This window comes from Aspergillus puulaauensis, chromosome 4, assembly GCF_016861865.1.
Source record: "Aspergillus puulaauensis MK2 DNA, chromosome 4, nearly complete sequence".
Taxonomy (NCBI): Eukaryota; Fungi; Ascomycota; class Eurotiomycetes; order Eurotiales; family Aspergillaceae; genus Aspergillus; species Aspergillus puulaauensis.
The window spans coordinates 521,168-547,959 of NC_054860.1; the positions used below are offsets into that span (position 1 = coordinate 521,168).

The following is a 26,792-nucleotide window of genomic DNA, read 5'->3' on the forward strand; positions in this document are numbered from 1 at the left end:
TGGGATTTGTATGGAATCTCAGGACTGCCAATGCAAAGGGGTGTCACAAATTACCAAAATTACCGATAATCCGCCGTGTTGTCTGCCAATATTACGCCCCCTGGGGTTCCAGATTTCAATGTTGTGCGGGGCGTGACCTGCCAAGACAAAGTAGTCGTGCTCCCTGCTCTCCTTTCTGCTTCTCCTTCCTCCCAGCCTTGACGCGGCCTCTTGTGACTCTGTGAGCAGAATGACTGCGCTTCGGTCACTGTGCCACTCACTCTCAGCTTACTTTCAGGAATACGCCCCTGTCTGACTGCCGGCGGATGGTTGGCCGGATCTGATGCCGATCACCACGCCGTCCGAGCCCCAGTGAAGACCCCCGCAACGAGTTCCGCAACAAGTTTATAAACAAGACATCATTGTTCTCCACTGCCTCTTCGCGTTCTGTCATGTTGGCGTGGGCTGGAATTCACACTTATAATCTCCTTGCCTCCTTCCTACCCGTGCCTTTTATTCCCTCCCAGCTCCCAGCTTTCTCTCAATCACTTCTGGGTACCTTTGAGCCATTTGGTCAGCTCACCGCAAGTATGAAGCTCAGTTGGTTGGAGGCAGCTGCTTTGACAGCTGCTTCTGTAGCTAGTGCTCAGGTACTCATCCATATCCGAATGAAATTGGGGTTGCTGAAGCTAACTGTCTTGCTAACTAGGATGACCTCGCTTTCTCCCCGCCGTACTATCCGTCTCCTTGGGCCAATGGCCAAGGTGAATGGGCCGAATCGTACAATCGCGCCGTTGAGATTGTCTCTCAGATGACATTGGCGGAGAAAGTCAACATTACAACTGGTACAGGGTATGACTATACTGGTATTCGGAAGAAAAGACTAGGTCGCTAAGTATTTGCAGATGGCAGCTGGACAAGTGCGTTGGACAAACAGGAAGCGTTCCTAGGTATTAATTCTGTCGGCGCATCACTTGAGCAATGCTGACTGCGTACTAGACTCGGGCTAGGGTCAATCTGTTTACAAGACAGCCCTCTGGGCATCCGTTTCTGTATGTCGCGATTACACACTTGAACTTTGCCCCTTGCTGACAGCATACAGCGGACTCAAATTCGGCGTTCCCTGCAGGCGTCAACGTTGCCGCGACATGGGATCGGCAACTCGCCTACCTCCGTGGGGAGGCAATGGGGCAAGAATTTAGCGACAAGGGTATCGACGTGCAACTGGGCCCGGCAGCCGGGCCTCTCGGCAGGCACCCCGACGGTGGTCGTAACTGGGAAGGTTTCTCTCCTGACCCTGTTCTCTCTGGTGTATTATTCGCGGATACCATCAAAGGTATCCAGGATGCCGGTGTGGTCGCAACCGCGAAGCACTACCTCGTCAACGAGGAAGAGCATTTCCGACAGGTCGCCGAGGCTATTGGCTATGGCTACAACATCACCGAGACTTTGAGTGAGAACCTGGATGATAAGACCCTACACGAACTCTATGCTTGGCCCTTCGCCGATGCCGTGCGTGCTGGCGTGGGTGCTGTCATGTGCTCCTACCAACAGGCCAACAACAGCTACGGCTGCCAAAACAGCCACCTTATCAACAAGGTGCTGAAGGCTGAATTGGGATACCAGGGGTTCGTTATGAGTGACTGGTCTGCGACGCACAGCGGTGTCGGCGCCGCTCTGGCTGGAATGGACATGACAATGCCCGGAGACATTGCCTTCAACGACGGCTACTCGTACTTTGGGCCCAACCTTACGATCGGTGTTCTCAATGGCACCATTCCCCAGTGGCGTGTTGACGACATGGCTGTTCGCGTCCTGACTGCCTACTACAAGGTTGGCCGTGATCGGCTCTACCAGCCCCCGAACTTCAGTTCCTGGACGAGAGACGAGAAGGGGTTTGAGCACTTTGCTGTCTCGGCAGGCTCATACGAAACTATCAACGAATTCGTTAACGTCCAGCGTGATCACGCTGATATCATCCGTCGCGTGGCAGCAGAGGGTGTCGTGCTCCTGAAAAACCATGGCTCACTACCGCTGACCGGCAAGGAGCGCAATGTAGCTCTCCTTGGTGAAGATGCGGGCTCGAACCCTGACGGTGCTAACGGCTGCGATGATCGTGGATGCAACCAAGGGACGCTTGCCATGGGCTGGGGTAGTGGGACTGCAAACTTCCCGTACCTAATTACTCCCGAGCAGGCGATCCAGCAGGAAGTGATCAATGGCCGCGGCAATGTGTTCGCGGTGACCAATAACTGGGCTATCGACAAGATTGAAAAGACTGCTGCTGAGTCTACGTAAGTTTCGCCGTTTGTGTGTGTGCAATACCCTGGTTACTAACCTGCGCTTCTAGCGTGTCTCTTGTGTTTGTCAACGCCGATGCCGGAGAAGGATTCATCAGCGTGGATGGAAATGAGGGCGACCGCAAGAACCTCACTTTGTGGGGAAATGGCGAGAATGTGATCGATGCAGCTGCAAACAACTGCAACAACACCATTGTCGTCATTCACTCCGTCGGTCCCGTTCTGGTGGACAAGTTCTACGAACACCCCAACATCACCGCCATCCTCTGGGCCGGTCTTCCGGGCCAGGAATCTGGAAACTCCCTTGCTGATGTGCTCTACGGTCGCGTCAACCCCAGTGGAAAGACTCCATTCACATGGGGCAAGACTCGGGAGGCGTATGGTCCGCCCCTACTGACTGAGGCCAACAACGGCAACGGCGCTCCGCAAACCGACCACACCGAAGGCGTTTTCATCGACTACCGCCACTTCGACAAGACCAACCAGACCCCGATTTACGAATTTGGTCACGGTCTGAGTTACACCACATTCAGTTACTCCAACCTGACCATTCAAAAGCTGAATGCTCTTAACTACACCCCCACAACCGGCCAGACCAAGGCCGCACCCACATTCGGCAAGATCGGTACGGCTGCGGACTACGTCTTCCCCGACAGCATCAAGCGGATCAGACAGTTCATTTACCCCTACATCAACTCTACCGATCTCAAGGCGTCCTCAGCAGACCCCAACTACGGATGGGATCACGCTGAGTACATCCCAGAGGGTGCTCGGGACGGCTCCCCACAAACGCTTCTTCCATCCGGCGGAGCTCCTGGTGGAAACCCACGGCTCTGGGATGACCTCTTCCGGGTCTCGGCCACAATCAAAAACACAGGGTCCGTACCCGGCAAGGAGGTTCCTCAACTGGTAAGTAGTCTAAGATTCGTCGTATTTAACCAGCAACTAACCCCTCATTAGTATGTCTCCCTTGGTGGACCCAACGAGCCAAAGGTTGTCCTGCGCGGCTTCGACAAACTTGAAATTCGGCCCGGCGAGGAGCGCGTGTTCACAACTACGTTGACACGCCGCGACCTGTCCAACTGGGACTCCGGGAAGGACAACTGGGTCATCACACCGTACCCTAAGCGGGTGTTTGTTGGAAGCTCGTCTCGCAAGCTCACCCTTAGCGCATCCCTACCTAAGGTTCAGTAAGCGAAACGAAATAATTGGTTACGAAGGCAGTTTTGTACATGGATGGCAGGTTGATGTTTTGAAAAATTTGGGTGTCACTGCCCTATCATAATTCTAGTACATTAATTTTGATAACCTCACCTAATATATGAGTTCTGTTTGGTCCCCCGGTACTACTTGGTAAATCCTACTACTCGTCCATGGCCGTTTAGTGCCGTGGGTCAGCTCCGCGACGAGTATGTCCACATCCCGAGCTATACAACTCGGGCTCGATTAAGCCGAGCTGCGGGTTTTCCGAGTGACTATACGGAGTACTCATCGGGTCTCCCGGTATAAGCACAGCACGATGAAAGCAGTATTGGAAACTGAGCGGTCCTTCCGGTTTGAATGAGAAGAAGTCGGTAATCAAAGTTATCTCTACCGGCCAACAGCGGGTTTTATTCCCAAGCTCTCGCCAACGTGGACTCGGGCCAGAGGTGGAGCCGAACGCCACGAAAGCCTTCAGGACGATTTTTCACCTGTCACCCGGCATTTCCTGGGGTCACAATATCCGGGGTAATAAACGGCGTGGAAAGCGAATGCCAATGTCGCAGACTAGCTGAGGGGGTGGGAGATCCAAGGGACCCTTATATGAGACGTAGACCCCTCTTCTACCCGACCCCTATATCCCTATATCCTAGGATGCCCTTTGACACTCCCCTTGACAGTCGATAATTAAACTACCCTCGCCATGTCTGGCTTTCGACACGCCTTTTCTCTATCCCAGCGGGAGGTGCGCGATGCAGTTCCTCCCGGGACCGTCTCTTTATCGAGTAAGTTCTAGCTAATACCCCCAGTACATATCGAGAATGAATGAATTAAACCAGTCTTAAGTCCACTCCCACCAAATCCTGCACGGCAACAACACAAAACACGACGGCGAACTGATCCTCCACCCCCAGCCCTCCTCAGACCCCTGCGACCCGCTCAACTGGGCGACCTGGCGCAAAACCGTCGTGCTAGTATGTATGTCCGTCTACGCATTCGTAGGAAACTTCTCGTCGGCGTCTATCTCCAGTGCGTTTCCGGTCTATGCGACTCCTCTGGCGTTTAACCCGCCTGTTCCGATGGGGAGGCTGAGCCATCTTGTTGCGGTTTGTGCTCCATGATTACTACTGTTACATGAGGGAAGGCATTGATTAGCCTTGCTAGGTAAACGTGCTGATGATGGGCGCGGCGAATATCTGGTGGGTGCCGCTCGCGAACACCTTTGGACGGAGACCGATTACCCTGCTTAATCTGTTGATTCTGGTGTTTTGCTCCATGTGGGCGGGACTGGCGACGAGCTTTGAGAGTCTTCTTGCTGCTAGGTTCTTTATGGGAGTTGGTGTTGGGCCGGCTGATACGAGTATGTCTGCAGTTGTCTTCGCCCCAGGATTGGATCTAACGATGGTAGTTGCGCCGAATGTGATTGGGGAGATATACTTTACGCATCAGAGGGGAAAGGCTATGGTACGTATTTCTTTTCGTGTGGTGGCTGCCATGTCTCACCAAAGTTAGGGCTTCTACACGGTATTTCTCTGCGTGGGATCGCTAGTTGGAGGGATATCAGGCGGTTATATCGCCAGTCACGGCCTCGAATGGCTGCACTGGGTGAACGTCATCATCTGCGCGATTCTCTTCGTGGTCTGCCTGATCTTCGTCCCCGAAACGCTCTACAAGCGCGACGAGCCATCTCCTGTCATCAACGACGAGAAATTGAAAGAAGGTGCAGAGACATCGCAGATCGAAGAAATTACCAACCCATCCCAGCACCAGTACCACGACTTCACATTCCTCCGCTCGCTAAAGCTCTACACGTATCACGGAAACCTGCTGAAGAACTTCGCTGCGCCATGGCTCACTTTACGCCTCCCAGGCGTCTGGCTCGTGATGCTCTGGTACGCCGGGCTCGTCGGCGGCGTCGTCACCCTCAGCACCGTCGGCCCAACCATCGTCGCCTACCCGCCATACAACTGGGGCAAGAACGCCGGGCTGATCAACGTCGGCGGTGTGATCGGCTCGTTCCTGGGCGCAGTTGTCACAGGCATGCTGGCTGATCGAGCGATCGTCACCAAGAAGACGCTTAAAGACGGGGAGCTCACAGAGCCGGAAGCGCGTTTGGTTGTTGCGTTACCGGGACTGATACTTGCAACGACGGGTCTATGGACGTTTGGATTCTGTGCCGAGAATGGAAGTCCCAGCATGTGGATTGGGATGCAGTTTGGAATTGGCATGTTGGCGTTTGGACTGATGCAGGCGCCGTCGGTTGGGTTTAACTACGTATGTGCCTAGAGATAATCTACAGGGGGGGATGCTAACTGGAAATCTAGGTGATCGACTCGTACCGCAATCTATCAGCAGACTGTTTCGTTGCGATTACCTGCATGAGAGCGGTGGTTAGCTTTGCGTGGACGTTCTTTGTGGGCACGTGGGTGGAAAAGGCTGGGCCGGCGGTGCCGTTTGGGGTGTTTGGTGGCATGATGGGGTTTTTTACGCTGTTGCTGATTCCGCAGTGGCTGTGGGGGAAGAGGACGCGGATTGCAACGGCGAAGTGGGTAGCTTAGATGTTGGCAGTTGTATAGGGATGTTTTGTAGGAGTAACAGCCGAGGCACGACGTCATCCGATCGGCAGAGCCCACTTCCTCTTTCGGTCTTTCTCTGACCTCAACTCAACTTCAACTTGTCTTCATCTTAACTCTTCACCTCAACTCTTCACCTCTACCCACTCATTTCTTTCTCCTCCTTTAACTGATACACTTCTTAAAATACTGTTTAATTATTCTTGTGAATTTTGCATCCAATTGCTCCAAACTACACGACCAAATATGCCACCCCCTTCCACAACCTCAACACCAACACCACCATCCTCATCATACCTCTCGCACATCTCACGCCCACCCCCCGGCGCAGTCCTGCTCCTCTACCCAGCGACTCTCGTCCTCGGCTCTCTCTTCTCTGTCCTTTCTCCGACCGCACACCAACCCGCCGACCCCGCGACCGCCCAATCCAAACCAATAAACTACTTCGCCCGCAAAAACAACATCTTCAACATCTACTTCGTCAAAATCGGCTGGATCTGGTTCACGCTCGCCTTCGCCTCGCTCCTCGCCGCATACCCTCCCTCTGCCGCGCGCGGGAAGCGCCAAGCCCAGGCACTGCTGCGCTACGCGCTCGCAACGGCCGTCTGGTACGCGACGACGCAGTGGTTCTTTGGACCGGCCATCATCGATCGCAGCTTTGTGGTTACCGGTGGGAAATGCGAGACCGTGCTTGCGGGGCTGCGTGAGAGGAGGGATGAGAAGGGGGTTCTTGGTGCGACTGCGGACGAGCCGCTTGGGGTTTATTTGACGGCTGCTGCTTGTAAGGCTGCTGGTGGGTCTTGGAGGGGTGGACATGATGTTAGTGGGCATGTGTTTATGCTTGTGCTTGTTACCGCGGTGTTGGGGTTTGAAGCCGTGGGGGTGTTGGCGCAGGCGCAGCAGGCACAAGGTGAAGGCGAAGGTCAGAATACGGACAAGATTGAAGGTGACGGCTCTGAGACTGGGAGTGGGAATGGTGTGAGGACTTGGATACTGCGGTTTGTGGGTGCGATTGTTGGCCTGGGGTATTGGATGCTGCTGATGACCGCTATTTGGTTTCATACGTGGTTGGAGAAGGTATGCTATGTCCCGTGTTTTTGTTATAGGCCTCAGCTAACTTTCTAGGCGAATGGTCTGCTTATTTCCCTTGCTGCGGTATACACCATCTACATCCTTCCGCGACGGGTCATTCCGTGGAGGAACGTGGTTGGCCTGCCAGGCGCATAGATTTTAGACCTAGAAGTCGGTCTGTATATTATGGTGTAAACTACACAATCTGTTGTACATCGACAATGCATACATAGCCTTTGTTCACAATCTCGGCTCTCGACCCAAATAACCCCGTTGAAACGCTGCATCTGTCAGCTATACACTTCAACCTAGACAGGTTACGTACCTCCCGGAATCAGGGCAGCCGCGTACATCACTCGCGTGATGGGCCTCAAGTCAGCCGGCGTCGCATGTCCAGCCATGGAGGCCTCCATATACGGACTCCACGCCTCAACAATCCGATCCGCATAAAACCGGAGATCAACGGAGCGTTCTTTCTCGGATTCCTGCTCCGCCATGCACCGCGCGCCCAGGGCAGTCCCGAACTCACGGAATGCAAGCCGGTACTTTGTGTTGCGCTCGAGGTATCGATCGATCTCGAATAGGTCATCTGTCGCCAGTTAACGCCGCACAGCTGGACATATGGAGTGAATGCTGGACATACAGATCTGCTCAAAACACCTCTCTCCCAATTTCGCCGCCCACTCCTCATGAACAAACCAATGCGCAGTCCACAGCGTCATCCCCAGATCCAACGGGTCCGCAGAAACAAAATGCTCTCCCTTACGCCTCATAACACGCGCATAGTCCTCAATTTCCTCTTTCAACACCTCCCCATCTCCACCCCGTGCACCCGCAGCAGCCTGCAAAAGCCTAAACACCACAAACCCATCAATCGGGTCCAGATTCCCCTCACTGCCAACAAGCGCCTTATTCAACTCCATATCCATCTTCCAGACCATCCTTGCGCGCTCCGAAGCACGATTCATGAAGAACGCGCCATGGATCGCCTTTGCCAGCGCAATGCCCTGCTCATTATACTTCGGGTCCCCAGTCGCAACACTCATCCGGTTCAGCGCAAACATCCACAGCGTCAGGTAATGGTGGTACTGCCCGTCTCCGTCGCTGCCAAACTCCTCCATTTTCCCGATCCTGAGTCCCCCGCCCAGCGGGTTTGAGTCTGAGGCACCGCTGAGACGCCGGGAGCCATCGCGCGTGTAGCCCAGCGTGTTATGCACTGCCTCGACGAGTCGCGAGGCGAGTGTTAGATATGTATACCCTGCGGCGTCCTTGGTCGCTGGATTCCGGTTTACCTCGGTGTGTAGGGTTAGCAGGGAGAGGACCTCGAAGGCGTCTGTCCAGAGGTAGCGGCCTTTATGTCCGCCGGAGCTTTGCGGGGGTGTCCAGGACGAAGGGTTGGGGAGGGAGGAGAGGGCGAGAGGGCCGTAGAGGGTTTCGAGGGCGGATTGGAAGGTGCTTAGGGTTGATGAGGACTGGGACATGATGAATCGGTATCGTTGGTATGGATGGAATACTGCTAATTTGGATATCTTGAAGGATGTATACCTGGCTGTTCGGAGTGTCTGCATGGTGTTCTGTATAGCTGGGGTGGTGGTGGTGAAGTCATAATGACCGCCACCTGACATCGCCAACTCTATATTGATATAAACCACACCACCATCTAATCATAACATCCAAGCGTCTAATCAATAAATACACAAACAAGCTTTATGAAAAAACTCACAACCCTCTACAACACCCTCACAAAACCCACCCAACCAAGAAAGACCCCCAAAATGTCCGACCTCCAAGCCCTATTCCGCAGCGCCATCCGCCCTCTCCCCCCAATACAAGACCCCTCCTTCAGCGCCAACTTCGACACATACGCCTCCTCCAACCGCCTCATCCTCCTCGGCGACGGCAGCCACGGCACATCCGAATTCTACTCCGCGCGCGCCGAGATCACAAAACGCCTCATCACCACACACGGGTTCACGATGATCGCCCTCGAAGCCGACTGGCCCGACGCCGAAGCGCTAGACCGATACGTGCGGCAACGCCCCGGCCCCAAGGCCAAGATCAGCGCGGGCCACAGCGATCGCACCGAAGAAGGCGAGGCATTCCAGCGGTTCCCGACGTGGATGTGGCGCAATTCCGAGATGCAGGATCTTGTGGAGTGGGTGCGGGACTGGAACGCGCACCGCGAGATGAAGGAGCGCGTGGGCTTTTACGGGATGGATCTGTATAGCCTGGGGGCGTCGATGAAGGCGATTATAGGGTATTTGGAGCATGTGGATCCCGCGATGGCGAAGGAGGCTAGGAGGCGGTATGGGTGTCTTGCGCCGTATGCGGCGGAGCCGCAGGAGTATGGGCTTGATGCGCTGCGCGGGATGCAAGATTGCGAGGGGAAGGTTGTTGGCATGCTGAGGGATTTGCTGGAGAAAAGGCTGGAGTATGCGGAGCGGCCGGGGAATGGGGAGGAGTTCCACAGCAGCGAGCAGAATGCGTATGTGGTGCGGGACGCGGAGAGGTACTACAAGGCGATGTACTACTCGAGTGCAGGCAGTTGGACGCTGCGGGACTCGCATATGGTTGATACGTTGAAGAGGCTGATGCGGTATAAGCCGGCGGGGAGTAAGGCGGTTGTGTGGGCGCACAACTCGCATTGTGGGGATGCGCGGCATACGGCAATGGGGATTCGGAGGAAAGAAGTGAATATCGGACAGCTCTGTCGGGAGACGTTTGGGGAGGAGAATGTGGCACTTTTAGGGTGTGGGACGCATACGGGGACTGTTGCTGCGGCGGCGGGATGGGGGGACGATATGCAGGTTATGGATATCAAGCCGTCGATGAGAGAGAGTTGGGAGCGAGTTGCGCATGATACAGGAGTCGAAAGCTTTCTGCTGGATCTGAGACAGGACAAGATGTCTCGCGAGGTCCGAGATGCGCTGGCGGAGGAGTATAGGAGGCTGCAGCGGTTCATCGGCGTCATCTACCGGCCTGATACCGAGCGCGTCTCGCACTATTCAGCGGCCGACTTGGTGAACCAGTTTGACGGATACATCTGGTTTGATACCACGCATGCTGTAAAGCCATTGGAGACTGTGCAGCCAAAGACGCCGCTGGGCAGGGAAGAAACATATCCTTTTGGGCTGTAACATATTCGTTGACATTAATTTGTATAATATAAAAGTCTCGTTTAGTCATGATTGTATCAATGCGCAAACCGGAAATCCAGTCTCTTACTCCCTGTATCAGGGCTGTTCTTGATATAATCCTCTCGTTGCTGTATAAGTTAGCAAGGCAAACCAACAGCAAAGCGCGAAACGTACCTCATCATTCATAGCACTCCAGACCCTAACCCTCTCCTGGTTCCTCTTCACGTAGTATACTTTCGTCCCAACGAAGAGCACAATTCCAAGCAAGTTCAGCCACAAAAGCACCGAGTACCCTCGTTTATACAGCGGTGCATCGTCCGCGCGGAAAACATTGTTCCCTATTATGCTCCCCATTTGGCAGCTCACTACATCCGTTAGTATATCAATCATTCATAGATATCAGGGAGTAGTACTATTATAGACAGCCGCAGACACCGTCCTCGTGCCGACATTATTCGAGTTCTTCGACGTCCATCCGACAAGGATTGCATGGCAGTACGGGTATGACAGGAGCACTGTCATTATTGCGTATGTTCCCCAGGCGTCAATCATTGCATTGGACCAGAATCGCAGCACAAGAAGGCAGGGGAGAACCCAGAGCGATTGGACCATGGAGACGAAAGCGCGTTCATTCAGACGCTCGCTGATGTGGGTGAGCCCGTTGAGCATGAGGATGTGCGTTATGTTATACGGGATTATGAGGAGGTTTGTAGCGAACTGTCTCGATTAGCCGTCTATATTTATGAACTTTGACCGAAGTCGGATGGACGTACAGTGTCAAATCCCACGCTCTTGAGAGTTAGGGTTATGTATGTCCGAACTGGGACCATGGGCGTGTACACGATCAGTCCAAGCAAATACAGCGGCCATAAATCATAGTCGCGTAACGAGTCCCATAGCCTTGACAGTGTAATCGCCTGGCGATTATGCATATCACCTGCTCAGGTTAGTCTCAATCTGTATAAACGGTAGTGCATGGGAGGTGGCACCTTTCGACGGATCATCACGCAGAACCCGATTAACCACGATACGAACCTCACGATCTGAAAACCACCCTTTGGGGCGAAACCATGTTTTCGTTTCTACAGCCGACGCTGGCATCTTGAAGAACGAGGCTACACCAACGAGCAGCGTTATAAGCCCTTCGATGAGGAATAGCCAGCGCCAGCCGCCCCAGCCGAGAACACCGCGCATGTGTAAGACACCGAAGGCCATGAATGAGCCGATAATTTCAGTTACAGAAAGGGTTGTCCAGAAGAGACTGCACTTGTTAGTTTGGGCTTGGCTTATGTGTAGGAGACGAACCTTAAGCGGGTGGGCAGTTCGCGACTAGTGTAGAAGTAAGATAGCCATAGGACTATGTCTGGAATGAATCCACCTTCGAGCATACCGAGGAGTGACCGGGTTAGGAAGAAGGAGAATCGTCCTTGGAGGGCGGATTGAGAGATGGCCACGAGCGACCAGAGGGACATTTGGATAGGGATCCAGCGGTCAGGACCGAGGGCTTTGGAGATGAGCTGTGAGGGCAGCTCGGCCATGAGGAAGGAGATGTAAAATATGATATTTCCGGTATTATAGTCTACTTCGAGTCAGCAGATTCGCAATGCAGGTATGGCAGTGGGGTGTACCGTTTGTAGACAACCCCAGGTCATCCAGCATGTTATCGGAAACGGCCTGGATCAGGTTGCTCCTATCAACCTGAAGACCGAAGAACATTACACACTACAGTATATCAGACGGATGATGGCAGCAAGAGAATGTTAGGAACATACTGCCCACAGACAAACATGCCAGTCAATCTTCCGTACAATAGCCTTCTCTTCCTCCCTTGTCCAGGCCAACGTAGGTTCGAAAACATGTCGACACTCGTACTGAGCCTTTTCATAGATAAGTCTATACCGCTCCGCTACTTCAGTATCCGCAAATGGGTTCTTCGAGGGGAATCCATCCTCCGTTTCGAGCGCTTCAATGCGAGAACCGTCCTTGCTGGCTCTGGTGGACGAAAGGTCCGTGTAAGAAGATGACTGCCGGCCATCTAATAACCTCTGCGTAACCTCCTTGTCCGAGTCCATTTCTGGCTCTGAGACCAATATATCCGGGGCGAGTATGTCGAGCTCGAGATCTCGTTCGTGAGACATGCTGAGGAGCGATCAGGATCAGGCTATAAGCGGTGCAAACGGTTGCTGACCGCACGTCATCGCGTACGGAAGTCGCGTATCATGGGGAGATCACTTGGTGAATGTTTGTTTACCGAATTGGATTATAAATTGGTGGTCCTTGCGCGGCTTCTGCGGCTTGACGTCTTGTGATGCTGAGATGGTGTGGGTGGAGAGGTCGTGATGCACCGCGCAATTTGGACCTCGCATTGCTTATTGTCAGCTGCTCAGCTTGGGGTTGGATGGCAGATGATGGAGATGAATGGAGCTGTCTCTGATCGACTCTGGGATTCACGATTGCACCAGACGGTACGCTGATGGCGTCATATCGAGGGGTCCTTGCAGCATCATCTCATAATCGAGACCCAATATTAAAGCTATATTTAACCCAGTCGACACGCTTTTATGTATCATGCTTAGTTGTATATGATCACCATTGCATTTTGCTACTGTCAACTACCCTATATAAAGCATTCGTCTAGTGAGCGAACCGGAAATCCAACCTCTTGTTCCCCTGATCGGTCGTCGTGTTCAGATACTCTTCCTTCTCCTATATTATGTTAGTATAGCTTAATATAGTAGAACGAATAAAGCATACCTCTGGAGTCATACCCCCCCATACCTTCTCACGCTGTTTATTCCTATTCACATAATACCACTTCGCGAAAAGATACAGGACGACATTCAAACAGTTAATCCCAATGAGAACACGGTTTCCCCGACGGTCTGGTAGAGCCTGTTAGTTCTGCTCTCTCGATACGCTGGGAACACTCACAGAGCGGTTTGTCGTCCTCGCGGTAGATATTCGAGGCTATAATCGCCTGTACTTGCACCATCATACTACGAACAGTTAGCCGCTCAAGCTGATATGTAAAGAACGTTTGTATACGCACTTGTATAAAGCTGCTGAGACAGTCCGTGTCCGGACGGTGTTGGAGTTCGAACTGCACCATCCGACTTGCATTGCATGCGCTGTGGGAGATCAGTATATAGGCACGGCTTCAGCTTCTAGCCTGACTTACGGGTTGGGTATGATAGAATCACAGTGACGAGTGCATATGAGCCCCAGCGAGGAGTTCCCTCAGGTAAAACGGCTAAGGCGACAAGACACGGAAGAAACCAGAACTGTGTGAATAGACCGAGCCACGCCCGCTGGTTCCATTTCACGGATATGTATGTCAAGATCAACATCTGCAAGTTTGTTAGTTCCCTAAGACTCTGCAGAGACATATGAACGGAGAGTACATTAATTGTAGTTATAATCTGAGCCGGAATACTCAGCAAGTTAGAGTTGAAGGTATCAAACCCGAGTCCGCGCAGGGTCAAAGTAAGATACTGATCCGACGGAGAAGGAGGGATGCCAAATGTCAGGCCGATGGCATAAATGGGCCAGAGATCGAAATCGCAGAGCGATTTCCACAGCAGCTTTGGCGTGATCGCCTGGCGATTGTGCATGTCGCCCTTGGATGGATCGTCGCGGAGGATGCGGTTCACCATAATCTTTTCTTCGTACTCGTTGAACCAACCATGCGGTCGCCACCATGCCTTTGTCTGTGTGGGAGATGGCGCCATCTGGAAGATTGACCAGATGCCGATGATCAGGGTGATAAGGCCCTCAATGAGGAACCTATACGGCGGATTAGTGCCTATTCAGACATAGGATGATGCACGTACAGCCATCTCCATCCCTCCTGGCCGTGAGTTCCACGCATATGCAAGACACCATATGCAATCAATGGAGAAACGACATCCGTCAGTCTGTTCGCCATCCAAAAGATAGCTAGACGTAAAGGGAGTTCGTCGCTTTTGAAGAAGTATGACTGACCTATTAGTTCACCGGCATGGTCGGAATATGGGAGTACGTACAAGATACAGAATAATATCAGGAATAAACCCGCCTTGAAGAACTCCAATTATCACTCGTAAAGCTAGAAATGATGCTCTGCTGTTGAGCCAAAATTGAGCAGCTGAGGCAATGCTCCAGAGGCACATTTGAGCTGGAATCTGCGAGAGTCAGCGGTGGCCATGGACGGACAAAGCTACTAACCCATCGATCCGGACCTGAAGTCATTAGTATATGCATTAATTAGGATTGGAGGTCCGTCCTACCTATCTTTTTACTGACGAGCTGAGATGGCAGCTCGGCTATCAGAAACGCCACCTTAAACAGCGTTTGTCCCAGGTTATAATCTGCAAGGCTTAGTACTTGACTCGATAGGTCTAAGGATGACCTTACCATTAGTATCCAATCCCATGTCATCGAGGAAGTTATCTGTATTAGCCTGACTGATATTACTGCGATCGAGATCCAGCGCGAAGAAAGCGAGTGCCGCCCAAATGGTGACCCTCCAGTCAATTTTACGGATCAAAGGCTGAACAATTTGTTAATTTCGTCCATATACATGTGGAAGAGCTTTACCTTTTCCTCTCCCCATTTCCACTTGAAATCAGGGTCGAATCGATGCAGGTTCTCATACTTCGGATTCGGTTGGAAATACGGTGCTAGCTTTGGGTCATCATATACTGAGGGCTGGGTGGCAATCTCCTCGAGATCACGGCCCCTGCGTCTGGAGAAGAAGCTCGCAATAGCCGGCTGGGGGGCCTCAGGTTGGTTGGTCTGAGGGCCATCTCTGGCAATGTCTGAATGTTCTTTCAGGGGACGCTCCCGGACGTCAGCGGCCGTTTTGGTCGCCTCAAAGTCGCCCATTTTGGATAGTGATGCAGGTTCAGTAGAGATACTCGGTAGCGGTGCGGCATTTCTTATATAGTAGACTGGTTATCTTAGCCTAAAGGGGCTCGAGTCTGCAAAATATTTTGTTATTGACGCCAAAATGGCATGCTCTGCGCCGCGTGGGAGAAACAGGCCGATGCTCTGTCTTGGTACTCGGACTCTGGAGTCGACAAGATCTTGGCCTCCTTGGACTGATAATTTTGACAGGATAAGACAAACTCTATCTTTCTTCTGGAGGATGGGCGCGCTCCAATGAAGTGGTACTGTGTTTATAAACTGGGATATGGAAGGCTACGACCCCGTTTCTAGGACAAGCATCATCATTCTCAAATTAACTATATCTATCTCGGTCATCAATGTACGCTGCATCATTTCTAAGGCATGTTATTGCAGAGAGTTTTTACTCCATGACATAATTCTTATTCTAGTACATAATTCAGGGTCTTATCTGTCTGCACCGTTAATGACAACCACGGATTACGCCAACATACCCCCAATGTAACTAAAATATCTCCACGCCAGCAAAGTTGGAGTTAAAAGATAGTTTAACAATCGCAACATACACACGGGATATTCTGCCTGCCGCAGCCTATGAGGGGTCGATGGTATCAAATATGATGATGATGGCACAATCGGCTGCGTTATTGCCAAGTCGACGCTGCAGACGTCTGGATTCCTGGAATGTCGATCTGTAATAAAACGAGCGGGGTGCATATCTGTCGTATATATTCTGCTTAGTATCCTGTTCTCCAGTTTATATGGTCACCCAGTACATACAGTATATCATGTCCGTGACACTCACCAAAGAAGGCGAGGCCGTGCCCGCCGTCGTCAAGGCCTTCGACGACAAAGCCCACAGCGAGGTAAATCCCATTTACGAGCTACTTCTTAAGCAGTTCTAAAAATCAACAGTACAAATATGCCCAATACTTACCCGTCTACGACAATGAAACCAAGTTTCCCCCCACGGAGCCGTTTGAATTCAAAGACCGGGGGCAAGCAGCAGACAAGGCCAAACCTCACTTGTTTCAAACCGGAGACTCCAATATAGAAATCACCAAACTCACGCCTCGCGTGGGCTCTGAAGTCCGTGGGCTACAGCTATCGCAGCTTACAGACGTCCAGAAGGATGAACTGGCCCTTCTCATCGCAGAGCGCGGAGTCGTTGTCTTCCGCGATCAGGACTTCAAGGATGTCGGACCAGAGAAGCAAAAGGAATTTGCTGCTTACTTTGGAAGACTTCACGTTCACGTATGTTTGCATCATATACAATTACAACGAAACAAGCTAACCCCGTCCAGCCCGTTGGTGCCCACGTTGAAGGCCATATCGAATTCCACAACATTTACCTCGGCGCAGACAACCTGTACCGTCTACAGCAGAGATCGAGTAGATTGTCGACGACCGGTTACCATTCGGATGTCTCCTACGAGCACCAGCCTCCCGGTGTGACGTTGCTCTCGCTGCTCAGTGTTCCCTCAACCGGTGGTGATACCGGCTGGGTCTCTCAGGTTGCTGCGTACGAGCGCCTGTCTGAGCCTATCAAGAAGTTACTTGAGGGTCTGCGTGCAGAGCATAGTGGGTTTCCCCAAGCTGAGAGGGCGCGGCTTGATGGAAAGCATGTACGGAGAGAGCCTGTCAAGTCAGAGCATCCCATTGTTAGGGTTCATCCGGTATGTATTCGAATTTTAAAGCAGAGACAGGACTAACTCTGTGCTAGGCCACCGGGGACAAAGCACTGTTCGTCAATCCTGGCTTCACGAAGCGTATCATTGGTCTAAAGGACGAAGAATCGGACGCTATTCTGCAGCTTTTGTTCAAGGTTTGCATATCCCCTGTTAGAGATTATTACGAGCTAACATTGGATAGCACATTGCCCTATCGCAGGATATCCAGGTCCGTGTTAAATGGGACGATAGGACTGTTTCTCTATGGGACAACCGGGTTACTGCCCATACAGCCATCTCAGACTATGATACTTCAAGCGATGGGCTGCGCCATGGCATTCGACTCACTACTCTTGCTGAGAGACCCGTTGGCGTTGATGGGTTAGAGACTGTCTGGTAGATCAAGCCCATTGGGAGACGGCTATGGTCCATTTACTCTGTTTCTTAATTTTAATGCTATTCCCGTATACGCAATTGCACATCCAATCTCTTTCGTTCGTATACATAGATCTCACCAGTGATCTAATTCACAACTTCCCCTGCGCATTAACCACTACATTCTCCGCCGCCCGACTCGAAACCCTGTCCACGGGCTCACCAACAGTGTCCGTCGTGTCCGACTCAGCCTCAATCTCCCTATATCATATTAGCACAGCCCTTCTAGATTTCAACTACACATACCCCTTTTTCCCATCCTCCCAGTGCTGTAGCCAACGGACCGTAAACGTCGTGATAATCAAGAGAGTAGACATAATCGTCCCCGTGATATAACCCTTCCTATACTGCGGCGCGTCTATCTGCTGCCACACCACTTGCGGGAGCCAGGCCTGGAAGACGTACGCGAGTTCGTTCATGCTTCCAACGACTAGGGCACGCTCTTCGTTGTCGTCGGAACAAATTTCATGGGCCCATCTGCATTTGTCAGTCTCTTTCTTCTAAAATCATAAGGTAAAGAGAAAGAAAAGCAAGAACATACGCCATGAGAAGCCCACTCAGCCCAAATCCTGCACCACTCATGATAAAGCACGTCCACTTCCAGCCCACCGGGATGTCCCAGACTGCGAGCGAGGTGTAGCAAATGATGTTTGAGACGGCACCGACTAAGATCGGTGGCCAGCGCCGGCCGCCGAGGAAGGAGTCCGATGACCCTGGTACGGTTAGTATATCATATTCTACTTCGTGAGATGATACCTACAGGCGTAAATAAGCGTCGTAACGACTTGCACCGCGTACGTTGTCGTCGGGTAGGCGTTGATCTGGCCGACGGTGTAGACCGGATCGGTTGAGGCTTTAAGATACTGTTGGAAGACTGGCTGGCCGCCGCTTGAGTTGTTGAAGGTTCTATTGGGCGATGTTAGTATGGAAAGAAAGGTTTTGAAGATATGTTAATTGTTGGCTGCGTGCTCACATGTATGCGATGGTGAGGAAGTAGATGTGCCAGGAGGTAAAGATCTTCTTCAGCTTGGCTCTTGTATATGGTCCTCTATTCCTTCGGCCTTCGAGCTCCATGCGTTTCTGCGAGAGTTTGACTTCCTGCGTATTGTTTAGTCTTTGTTTGTTTCTTCGATGGGGGAGTCTTACATCCTTGGTTAAGTACCATGGATTCGAAATCTCCGGCACGTCAGGCAGGACGATGAATCCCAATAGAGCGATAGGGAGGGAAATGATACCGTCGACGAGAAACAGCCTACCCAGGTCAGTATCATGAAGCAAAGGTAACTATTGGGAGGCGGACCATTGCCATCCCTTGAACCCTCCTCTTCCACCCAAATTATACACCCCAGCCATTAGGTATCCTGAAAACATACTCGCAATACCACTGCTGGTGTGGAAAATGCAGGACCGTTTCGCAAGCTCGTCCTTTCTGTACCAGCACCCGATGAGATACTGCATTCCGGGATAGAATGTACTCTCGGCGAGACCTATTCTCTATCAGCGAAGTCCAGTATCTCGAGAGCAGAGGAGCAATACCAACGAAGAATCTAATGACGTAGAACTGGGTAGCTGTGTTGCATCTCGCCTGGGAGAACGTAAGGATCGTCCACAGCAGCTGCATACATTAGCATGGCTTCAATAGTACCAGAAGCAGGCGTAATTACCTCCATTGCCGGCAGCCAATATCTGGGCCGGATCTTGGTGAGGAGCATGTTGCTAGGGATTTCGCCGATAACATAGCCCACTGTCCAGCTTGCTTGCATGTAGTTGAGCTGGTTCTCGTACATGCCCAGGTCTTCTTTCCTGTAGAATATCAGTCGCCGCTCGGGGTGATTTTTCAAGATCACGTACATTCCGGAAACAAATGCATTGTTTATATTGATTTGATCAAGATACTTGATGAAGTATCCTTGTTTTGTTAGTTCAATTCACACACCAAATGTTTCAATGCCCACCTAACGATGCAAAGGTAAGAATCGCAGCATCAAGCTTGGTGAGAAGCCGTCGCTCCTCGGGCGATTTATCGAATGTATCCCAGATGTAACTGACCCATCTCCTCTTTGGGGTCTCCTGGACGACTGCAGTGGGATCCGCAGGTGTCGCAGTTGGCTCTTCAATTGCCTTGGGAGAAGCCATCGTGACTGCAACCCTCCAATATAGTGTCGACCCGGGTAGACTACAGCGGTGGATTCTTTATATAGAGATTACTTTCCGGGAGCTGTCCAAGATGTGGCATGGCGCTGCAAGTGGAGAGCTGTCGATGGGGTCATTCAAGCTAAACGCACGCAGCTCGCCGTCCCGAGCCCTAATTATTGCTCATCGCCATCAACATTCGCACCATCGCCCATCTCCAATAAGGTCCCTCAATCCGCCCGCGGTCCAGGAAAAGGAGACAGGCGATTTGACGGCCGGAGAGGGGTAAAATATCTTAACCCACAGCCCCATGTAAGGAGAGCACACCATTTCTGTACGAACGAGGCCATCGATAAGAAAGCGCCGACCCCCAAGGAAAATTCATACCTGATTCAGATGTTAAAGCCGATTCCCGAAATCCGACGATTGATAATCTATTACGCAGGCTTCTAACTCTAACTATCCTGTTTTTGGCTCATGCGCTACACGTCTGGAGCTCTGGGAGGGCCCCGATCCCACTGTCCCTGCGAGTGCTGTCTTCGAAAAATGCCTTCAGCCGCTCGCGCTGCGCTTCCTTTGCCTGGTGCCATGTTTCAGTATGTCCCTCAATGGGACTAAGACCCCTTTCCACCCTCGGCCCGTTAATCCAGTCCAGTAGCTCCTTCACGTAGACCTCCTCAATGTCCTTGAGCGAATGGAACCGCTTCCCGGACCCCTTTCTGTTTAATCTGTCTTTATATTCCTGTCTCATGCTGCTCTCGGGTGGAACTTCCGCATTCCCCGAGAAAACGTTCGCGATGGTGATGGCTTGGAACTCGAACAGCGTAAACGTAGCGGTGTAGAAGGGCACGCCCACAAATGCAAGCGTCGGGTCGGGGATGTAGAAGATGTCCTTGTGCAGATTATGCGCCTGCGTCCCGTCCGTGATGAGGATTGTCTCGTTCGCTTCTTCTGGAGAGAGACGGTCGTCGTGGAACGATGGCAGGAAGGGGACAGCGAACTGGTATCCTGTGCAGATTATAACTTGGTCAAGCCCGCAGAGTTCCTGGCCGGACTTCAAGTGCACTTTCAACGGCAGTGGTTTGCTGTCGTCGGCGTCGCCGGCATCGTCTAGGATCTCATACCGCGCGATTTCACTTATCCGGACTCCGTTCTCGGGGAGGATGTTGGCTGAGATGTCGAATTCGCCGTTTCGCGTGCTCTGGTAGACGGTCTCTGCTTGGGTGCTGATTTCCTTTGCGATGTCGATGGCGGACACCGCACCCCCGATTAGGAGGACGTTCTGGACATTGTTAGCCTAGACATTTCGTATGGTGTATGCAGTAAAATACCTTCTTCTCATATCCCTCCGGCTTTCTATATCGCTTCGAATGGAAGATACGCTCCGGCCAGCGCGCTTTTGCTTCTGCGAGACCCGGAGTATCCGGCACTCGAGGCGTATGGTAATGTCCAGAGGCAACAACAACAGCATCGAATGTCTAGCCTTGTTAGCCAGAGAATAAAACAAGTGTACGCATAGACACCCACCCATATCTGTTCTCGTTCCCTGACGCCATCATCGTCGTGCTCCAGTCTCGACCACGTAACCTCCCACGAACCACCCTGCTTCGAGATATTCTTAACCCGCGCCCCGTATATTGTGATACCTTGAACGCCCGTTTTCTGCGACGTATCCTGGATATAGTCTCTCATCACGGAGTGGCTGACGAAATCCGGCGTCCCCTCGGGCCAGGCATTGAGTTTGACGCGCATCAGGGGTGTAGAAACATTATTCTTCAGGCCGTTGTAGCACGGTCTGCCAATAAATCAGCTCTTGCTTGTTTATCTTTTAATAAAGAATGCATACCCCGGCGGCGCATGGCTAAGAGAAACATCCCTACCCTCCTCCGTATCGAAATGCGCTTCCGCCTCGAGCGGTTTCAACGATGTATAAGATGGCTCGGGCGCTTTCCGTTCATCGTACAGCCTGGCACCTGATTAATCTCTAGATAATTGAGCATCCAAGAGTAAGGCCGGCATACCAAACACCTCCAGCTGCATGGCTCCTCTCAAACACGGTCACCTCTAACCCGGCATTGAGCAAGTGCGCCGCAGACGCGACACCACTAATGCCTGCGCCGATAACTGCGACTCGGCGAATCTGTGGGCGAGTCATGTTGTCGCGATATCGCACTGGCAATGCGAGTTTGTATTTAACATCAGGAGGTTACAGCGCAGAGCTTGGAGTACCGCCTGTTTATCAACGGACTGGCGCTCGTTAGGGGTCCGTGGAGCCTACGGTAACGCTATCGACGATTACAGTGGTGTCATTATGGCAATTCACAGTCCGGCTGTGTCTTGCCAGACTTGGTCCGTCTGGAAATCGGGAAATCGGAATTGCGTGTTCTCTTTTGGAATTAAATTGTTGGAATGCGCTTTGGCGTGGGGTGCTGATTAGAAATGCAGGCCCAGGCGTGATTGTATCCCTGCAAGACGAGATGAGTCTCTCCAACAGAACATCCAACGGACATCCAACGGGACATCCAACCGAATAATGGCGAGTCAGTGAGACAGAGAGGAGGGGTAAGGAGGGGTATGAGCCATCGGGATATACGACGCCTGTGGTGCCAATGAACCCAAACTATGGTGTGATCGATGTCCTCTCAACGCTCGAGATGCGTATCACGAACACCAATGCCAGAATCCAGTAGATATAATGCCTGTCCCCGTCGGTTCCACATCGTAGACCAAGCTTTGGTATCCTATTATAATATCTACTATCTGATTGACTTAGACTCACTGTGACCATGGCCCCAGCCCCAATCGACCCAAGCATCGTGGACGTGGCAGAGCCAAGGAAGGACACGCTCGGCCTCCCCAAGACAACCCTAGAAAGGCTTCAAAAAGCTGAGATCGACCTCTCGAACGGATATCCGTACCGTCCGTCCCGCCCCCTGTATCTAGACGATGTCTACCGGATCCGCGACTACGATCGTAAACACGTTGACCCCGGTAGCCGCGCAGACCCGGAAAAGAAGGCCCTCCTCTCTGCAGCAAAGGAAGTCATCCACTTGACAAAGCACATCGGAACGGAAATCGTAGGCCTGCAGCTAAAGGACTTGACGGACCAGCAGAAAGACGAGCTGGGCCTGCTGATAGCCGAGCGCAGCGTTGTCTTCTTCCGAGACCAGGATATCTCGCCGCAGCAACAGAGAGAACTGGGAGAATGGTACGGCGAGATTGAAGTTCACGTACGCCGGTCTAATCGTACCCTTTGGCCGCTAATTGTAACGGAGAAGAATCGAGTAAAGTACTAACTAGCTCATACAGCCCCAAGTCGCGCAAGTCCCCGGCCTCCCTGGCGTCTCCGTAATCTGGCCAGCCCTCCAAGCAACAGAATTCCCAGCCAACTTCCGACGCCCCGGAGGCGCCTCACGATGGCATACAGACCTCGTCCACGAACGACAGCCCGCAGGGGTAACGCACCTGCACAACGACACCGTCCCCTCCATCGGCGGAGACACGCTCTGGGCAAGCGGATACGCCGCATACGAGAAACTATCCCCAGCCTTCCGACAGATCATCGACGGCCGCACAGCCATCTACCGCTCCGCGCACCCGTATCTAGACCGCAAGAACCCGGATGCCGGGCCTAAGTTCGTAGAGCGCGAGCATCCGATTGTGCGCGTGCACCCGGCGACGGGGTGGAAGGCGCTGTGGGTGAACCGCGCCATGACGGATCGGATTGTTGGGCTGGATCGCGCGGAGAGTGACCTGATCCTGGGGTATCTGTATGATGTGTTTGAGAAGAATGTGGACATCCAGGTGCGGTTTAAGTGGAGTCCTAGGACAAGTGCTTTGTGGGATAATCGGTAGGTCTATCCCCCACTATCTTCTACTGTATAAGGGTGAGTGGGTGCTAACGGTTTAGGATTACCATCCACAATGCGAGCTGGGACTATGAAGGCTCTGAGCCTCGTCATGGCACGCGCGTTACGGCACTGGCGGAGAAGCCCTTCTTTGACCCTAAGGCGAAGAGTCGCAGGGAGGCGCTGGGTCTCTTGGGGGGCGATGAGGTCGAGGAATTGGAGCGACTTCGTCTAACTCAATAGTGTCGTAAATGAGAATCTAGTTGTTTAAAGGCTGCTTCAACGCATGAACCGTGCGCAAGCTACTCCCACAGAAGCAGGGATCGTTCTCCAGCTGTCCGTATTTAAAGTTGGGAGGATCAAGGGGAGGAGCAGATCGCGCTGGGTTAGGGCTGCACTGGTCCACCCAACAAGGTTCAAAGTTGAAAGAAAGGCAATCCCCCTTATAGCTCAATCAGGATGATCGTATAGATTTATGGCCAGTTGCATTATGCGGTGATCCTCGAGTCCTCTAGTGCTGTCTGAGAAATGGGTGTCTGCTTCTTTGTTTGCTGCACTTTGTCCTGCAATAAAGCCACTATTTCCTGTCTTCCCAGAATCGCGGTTAAGCTCCTCACCTTGTGCTACCTTTTTGCTACTGGTCCGCCATGGTCTACGACCTGATAGCATGTGGCGTCGCTGGTATCTGCTTCCTCGTCGCTTGTTGGGCTTTCACGGGCGTACGGTTGTTTGTGCGCATTCACCTACGCAAAGGCCCTTTTCTTGATGACTATCTGGCAGTAATTTCCTTGGTACGTGCCCTGTCTGTTTAAAGTATACTATCTAACAGGCTGGTAGTTCCTCTTCACAGTAACCGCCACCATTTCCATATACTGCCACTTCACGCGACACATCCCTCTGGTCATATATCCCTCGCCAGAATACGGTCGAAAAGGACTCAAGGTACCTCCTCCTCTCCATATCCCATCTCCTCCAGCTCTAATACCTCCAGTATGTCTTCATCTGCCAAATCTCTTACACAGTCGGGACATACCTCATGAAACTCTCCTTCACCTGCACACTCCGCCGCCTCATCCAAACAAGACTCCAATATGCTGTCCTGCTCGTCCTCATGATCACCGGCGCAATCATCACCACGGCCACCATTATCCAAGCCGTACTCTACTGCAAACCAACTTCCTACTACTGGAACCAGTTCGGCAACTCCAACGCAAAAGGCCACTGCGGCGTCTACTCGTCGCGCACTGTCATAGTCCTCGTCCAGGCCGTATGGATCCTGTTCGCCGATGTCGTCCTCGGGCTCATCATGCCATTCATGCTCCTCCACGGCACGATGATGCACTTTCGCACCAAACTCTCCATCCATGTCCTGCTAGGGCTGAGCTCCATGTCCGTTCCCCCAACCACCCCAACAACGAACCATTCACTAATAAATGTAATCAACAGCACATGCATAGCAACCACAATCCGCCTCGTCTACCTCAGCCTCTCCTCCGAATCCACACTAACATGGACCGTCGTCCCCGTGGTCTTCTGGTCGCTCATCGAGCACGGAATGAACATCCTCTGCGTCGCGGCGTCAACGTGGAAGCCGCTGTTCGTTAGGATGGGGCTGGTTGACCCGCGCGATCGCGACTCGCCTGTGCGTATGAACACCGCAGACCGCGAGGTCTTTGGGGAGTCGACGCCGGTGAGTGAGTCAAATACGAATACAAATACATCCTCGCCGACGAAGTGGGGTGCGCCGATTGCGGGGATTTTTTATGATCGGGAGAAGATAGTAGGTGTTGGGGAGAATGCAGTTATGTTGTCGTCTGCGTCGAGCCGGGGAGATGGAGTTGTTTAAGGGGTGGTAATTTAATAATTGTATGGTTGGTGTTCAAAAAGATGCCCATCTATACCTACTTTATATATGCTTCTCTTCTTGGCAAGGGCTGGTTTCTTTTGTTCAACATTACATCTCTATACCATATTGGTCTCACTCTTCCCTATCACTTAGTCTATATTCATTGGATCTTTCCGCTAAGATAGACTGGCTACTAAGTAGTCTGCTCTGCTCTGTATACTGGCTGCTGCTTAGCCACATCCGTGGCTGGTGTGGCTGAGCCAGTGACGTCACTGTCCAATCACAGTCAGTCACGACCAGTCACGGCGCAGTCGCAGTCTCCAATCACCCCCCATTCTCCAGCCTCCCTGAGTCCCTCCCCCTTCCCCTCATGCTTAGCGCCAGGGCCGGCGCTGTTCTACTTCTCTGTCGCGTCCACTAACATCCTTTCCTGTTCCTCTCTCAATCCCTGTATTCAATCCTACGATCTCTCGGCCTTCGCAAGTGCTGCCTCAACTTCCCACCCCACTACCCCGGATCGTACGACCCCTATACCGTCCTCGACAATCATGGTTTCAACGCGCCACCACCCCCGCGAGTACCAGTCGCCCTCCGCCACAAAGGCTTCCACGCCGTCCTCATCCTCCGAAAACAACAGCGTCTCGTCCAAGAAATGGGTCCACACGCCAACAACCGCCGTCACGCTTTGGCTGCTCTTCTCCATCCCGCTCGTCCTCTGGGACGCGGCGTACGTGCTGCTGCGCCCGCACTCAATGCCCGGCGGGAAATGGCACGCGCTTTGGTCCGGGTACGCGTGGTACGGGAACGTCGACTACATCTACGGCTGGCCTGCGTATAATGCGAATAACGGCTTCACCGCTGCGCAAACCATCCTGAACCTCGTCGAGACCGCTGGCTACCTGTACTATCTGTATGTTGTGTACGCTCACGGCGCGCCTGCGAGGGGCTCCTCCAAGTCGTCGCGTGGATCTGAAAGTACGCTGTCGTGGCTTCTTGCCGTGGATAAAGTCGTCGCGGGTCGCGTGGGTGCAACTGCATTGCTGGCGGCCTTCAGTTCCTCGGTTGCGACAGTCTCAAAGACTCTGCTTTACTGTAAGTGTGGCGCAAAGTTACGCGACAGTCAGAGATAACGGTTTATAGGGCTGCAGGAATATTTCTCAAACTTTGAGAACATCGGCCATAATGAGTTTTGGCCTCTTGTCGCCTGGGTTCTCCTCAAGTATGTTTTGTCTACTTCATCGCGCGTCTAGTGCTAATCAGCTCGCAGCGGTCTTTGGATTGTGGTTCCTGCTTGGAATCTCCACGTTCTTGGGGAGGAGATTGTGTCTTCTCTAACAAACGCGGCTCCTCGCTCGCGCGGTCGACCTAAGGCGCAGTAATAAGCAGCGCGTGCGACATTGCGCAAGCGCAACGCCCATCTGAGGGAGCAATCCAAGGAGCAGTGATCCAACTCCAACAACTGCTACTCCAAAAACTCCAATAGCTGCCAGTGCAGTATACTGCTTTTCAATCTCCGAGCAGATCTGCAATATGATACCAGCCCCGACTTCTTTCCGCGTTATAACAGCCCTATCTCGCCTTTGGTCTGAGATCTTATATCCTCCTGCGCAGGTGATACCAAGTTATGTTTTGATTTCCGTCTATTATAATTATTACTACACGTTTGATTTATATACTGAAGGGTTTGATGTTGAACTTTGTAATTGGCTATATTAT

General features: G+C 52.3%; 13 protein-coding genes across 13 annotated transcripts; 8 read left to right on the forward strand and 5 right to left on the reverse strand.

Annotated features, from left to right (window-relative positions):
* Positions 1–431: 431 nt before the first annotated feature.
* Positions 432–3,473, forward strand: APUU_40227S (beta-glucosidase; the record flags this gene model as incomplete). Its single annotated transcript, XM_041703276.1, has 7 exons — positions 432–629; positions 689–831; positions 885–929; positions 979–1,031; positions 1,082–2,273; positions 2,330–3,188; positions 3,240–3,473. The coding sequence occupies 7 exons, from the start codon at positions 432–434 to the stop codon at positions 3,471–3,473; spliced, it is 2,724 nt and encodes a 907-aa protein (XP_041555977.1).
* A 709-nt stretch (positions 3,474–4,182) lies between these two features.
* On the forward strand, positions 4,183–6,037 carry APUU_40228S (uncharacterized protein; the record flags this gene model as incomplete). The annotated part of the gene is made up of 6 exons (XM_041703277.1): positions 4,183–4,264; positions 4,326–4,585; positions 4,644–4,839; positions 4,888–4,943; positions 4,992–5,753; positions 5,804–6,037. The coding sequence occupies 6 exons, from the start codon at positions 4,183–4,185 to the stop codon at positions 6,035–6,037; spliced, it is 1,590 nt and encodes a 529-aa protein (XP_041555978.1).
* A 261-nt stretch (positions 6,038–6,298) lies between these two features.
* Positions 6,299–7,279, forward strand: APUU_40229S (putative inositol phospholipid biosynthesis protein Scs3; the record flags this gene model as incomplete). The annotated part of the gene is made up of 2 exons (XM_041703278.1): positions 6,299–7,129; positions 7,178–7,279. 2 exons carry the CDS (start codon positions 6,299–6,301, stop codon positions 7,277–7,279), a joined length of 933 nt encoding a protein of 310 aa, XP_041555979.1.
* Positions 7,280–7,722: 443 nt separating this feature from the next.
* Positions 7,723–8,748, reverse strand: APUU_40230A (uncharacterized protein; the record flags this gene model as incomplete). The annotated part of the gene is made up of 1 exon (XM_041703279.1): positions 7,723–8,748. One exon carries the CDS (start codon positions 8,746–8,748, stop codon positions 7,723–7,725), a length of 1,026 nt encoding a protein of 341 aa, XP_041555980.1.
* Positions 8,749–8,898: 150 nt separating this feature from the next.
* Positions 8,899–10,260, forward strand: APUU_40231S (putative erythromycin esterase; the record flags this gene model as incomplete). The annotated part of the gene is made up of 1 exon (XM_041703280.1): positions 8,899–10,260. The coding sequence occupies one exon, from the start codon at positions 8,899–8,901 to the stop codon at positions 10,258–10,260; it is 1,362 nt and encodes a 453-aa protein (XP_041555981.1).
* A 56-nt stretch (positions 10,261–10,316) lies between these two features.
* On the reverse strand, positions 10,317–12,398 carry APUU_40232A (uncharacterized protein; the record flags this gene model as incomplete). The annotated part of the gene is made up of 8 exons (XM_041703281.1): positions 10,317–10,388; positions 10,435–10,625; positions 10,674–10,977; positions 11,034–11,197; positions 11,250–11,521; positions 11,566–11,839; positions 11,889–11,982; positions 12,033–12,398. 8 exons carry the CDS (start codon positions 12,396–12,398, stop codon positions 10,317–10,319), a joined length of 1,737 nt encoding a protein of 578 aa, XP_041555982.1.
* Positions 12,399–12,894: 496 nt separating this feature from the next.
* APUU_40233A (uncharacterized protein) lies at positions 12,895–15,123 on the reverse strand (the record flags this gene model as incomplete). Its single annotated transcript, XM_041703282.1, has 12 exons — positions 12,895–12,966; positions 13,015–13,142; positions 13,192–13,256; positions 13,310–13,388; positions 13,439–13,607; positions 13,662–14,043; positions 14,091–14,236; positions 14,283–14,420; positions 14,464–14,477; positions 14,526–14,606; positions 14,653–14,788; positions 14,836–15,123. 12 exons carry the CDS (start codon positions 15,121–15,123, stop codon positions 12,895–12,897), a joined length of 1,698 nt encoding a protein of 565 aa, XP_041555983.1.
* Positions 15,124–15,932: 809 nt separating this feature from the next.
* On the forward strand, positions 15,933–17,214 carry APUU_40234S (TauD/TfdA dioxygenase family protein; the record flags this gene model as incomplete). The annotated part of the gene is made up of 5 exons (XM_041703283.1): positions 15,933–16,010; positions 16,060–16,398; positions 16,449–16,820; positions 16,868–16,969; positions 17,017–17,214. 5 exons carry the CDS (start codon positions 15,933–15,935, stop codon positions 17,212–17,214), a joined length of 1,089 nt encoding a protein of 362 aa, XP_041555984.1.
* Positions 17,215–17,341: 127 nt separating this feature from the next.
* On the reverse strand, positions 17,342–19,385 carry APUU_40235A (uncharacterized protein; the record flags this gene model as incomplete). The annotated part of the gene is made up of 11 exons (XM_041703284.1): positions 17,342–17,450; positions 17,496–17,726; positions 17,791–17,962; positions 18,010–18,155; positions 18,223–18,347; positions 18,396–18,501; positions 18,550–18,736; positions 18,786–18,864; positions 18,914–19,052; positions 19,101–19,158; positions 19,205–19,385. The coding sequence occupies 11 exons, from the start codon at positions 19,383–19,385 to the stop codon at positions 17,342–17,344; spliced, it is 1,533 nt and encodes a 510-aa protein (XP_041555985.1).
* A 472-nt stretch (positions 19,386–19,857) lies between these two features.
* On the reverse strand, positions 19,858–21,537 carry APUU_40236A (putative FAD dependent oxidoreductase; the record flags this gene model as incomplete). The annotated part of the gene is made up of 5 exons (XM_041703286.1): positions 19,858–20,664; positions 20,714–20,860; positions 20,910–21,177; positions 21,229–21,348; positions 21,404–21,537. The coding sequence occupies 5 exons, from the start codon at positions 21,535–21,537 to the stop codon at positions 19,858–19,860; spliced, it is 1,476 nt and encodes a 491-aa protein (XP_041555986.1).
* A 631-nt stretch (positions 21,538–22,168) lies between these two features.
* APUU_40237S (TauD/TfdA dioxygenase family protein) lies at positions 22,169–23,473 on the forward strand (the record flags this gene model as incomplete). The annotated part of the gene is made up of 3 exons (XM_041703287.1): positions 22,169–22,612; positions 22,692–23,233; positions 23,293–23,473. 3 exons carry the CDS (start codon positions 22,169–22,171, stop codon positions 23,471–23,473), a joined length of 1,167 nt encoding a protein of 388 aa, XP_041555987.1.
* Positions 23,474–23,877: 404 nt separating this feature from the next.
* On the forward strand, positions 23,878–25,076 carry APUU_40238S (uncharacterized protein; the record flags this gene model as incomplete). The annotated part of the gene is made up of 4 exons (XM_041703288.1): positions 23,878–24,021; positions 24,068–24,172; positions 24,222–24,619; positions 24,677–25,076. The coding sequence occupies 4 exons, from the start codon at positions 23,878–23,880 to the stop codon at positions 25,074–25,076; spliced, it is 1,047 nt and encodes a 348-aa protein (XP_041555988.1).
* A 548-nt stretch (positions 25,077–25,624) lies between these two features.
* Positions 25,625–26,455, forward strand: APUU_40239S (uncharacterized protein; the record flags this gene model as incomplete). Its single annotated transcript, XM_041703289.1, has 3 exons — positions 25,625–26,168; positions 26,217–26,295; positions 26,344–26,455. 3 exons carry the CDS (start codon positions 25,625–25,627, stop codon positions 26,453–26,455), a joined length of 735 nt encoding a protein of 244 aa, XP_041555989.1.
* Positions 26,456–26,792: the final 337 nt, after the last annotated feature.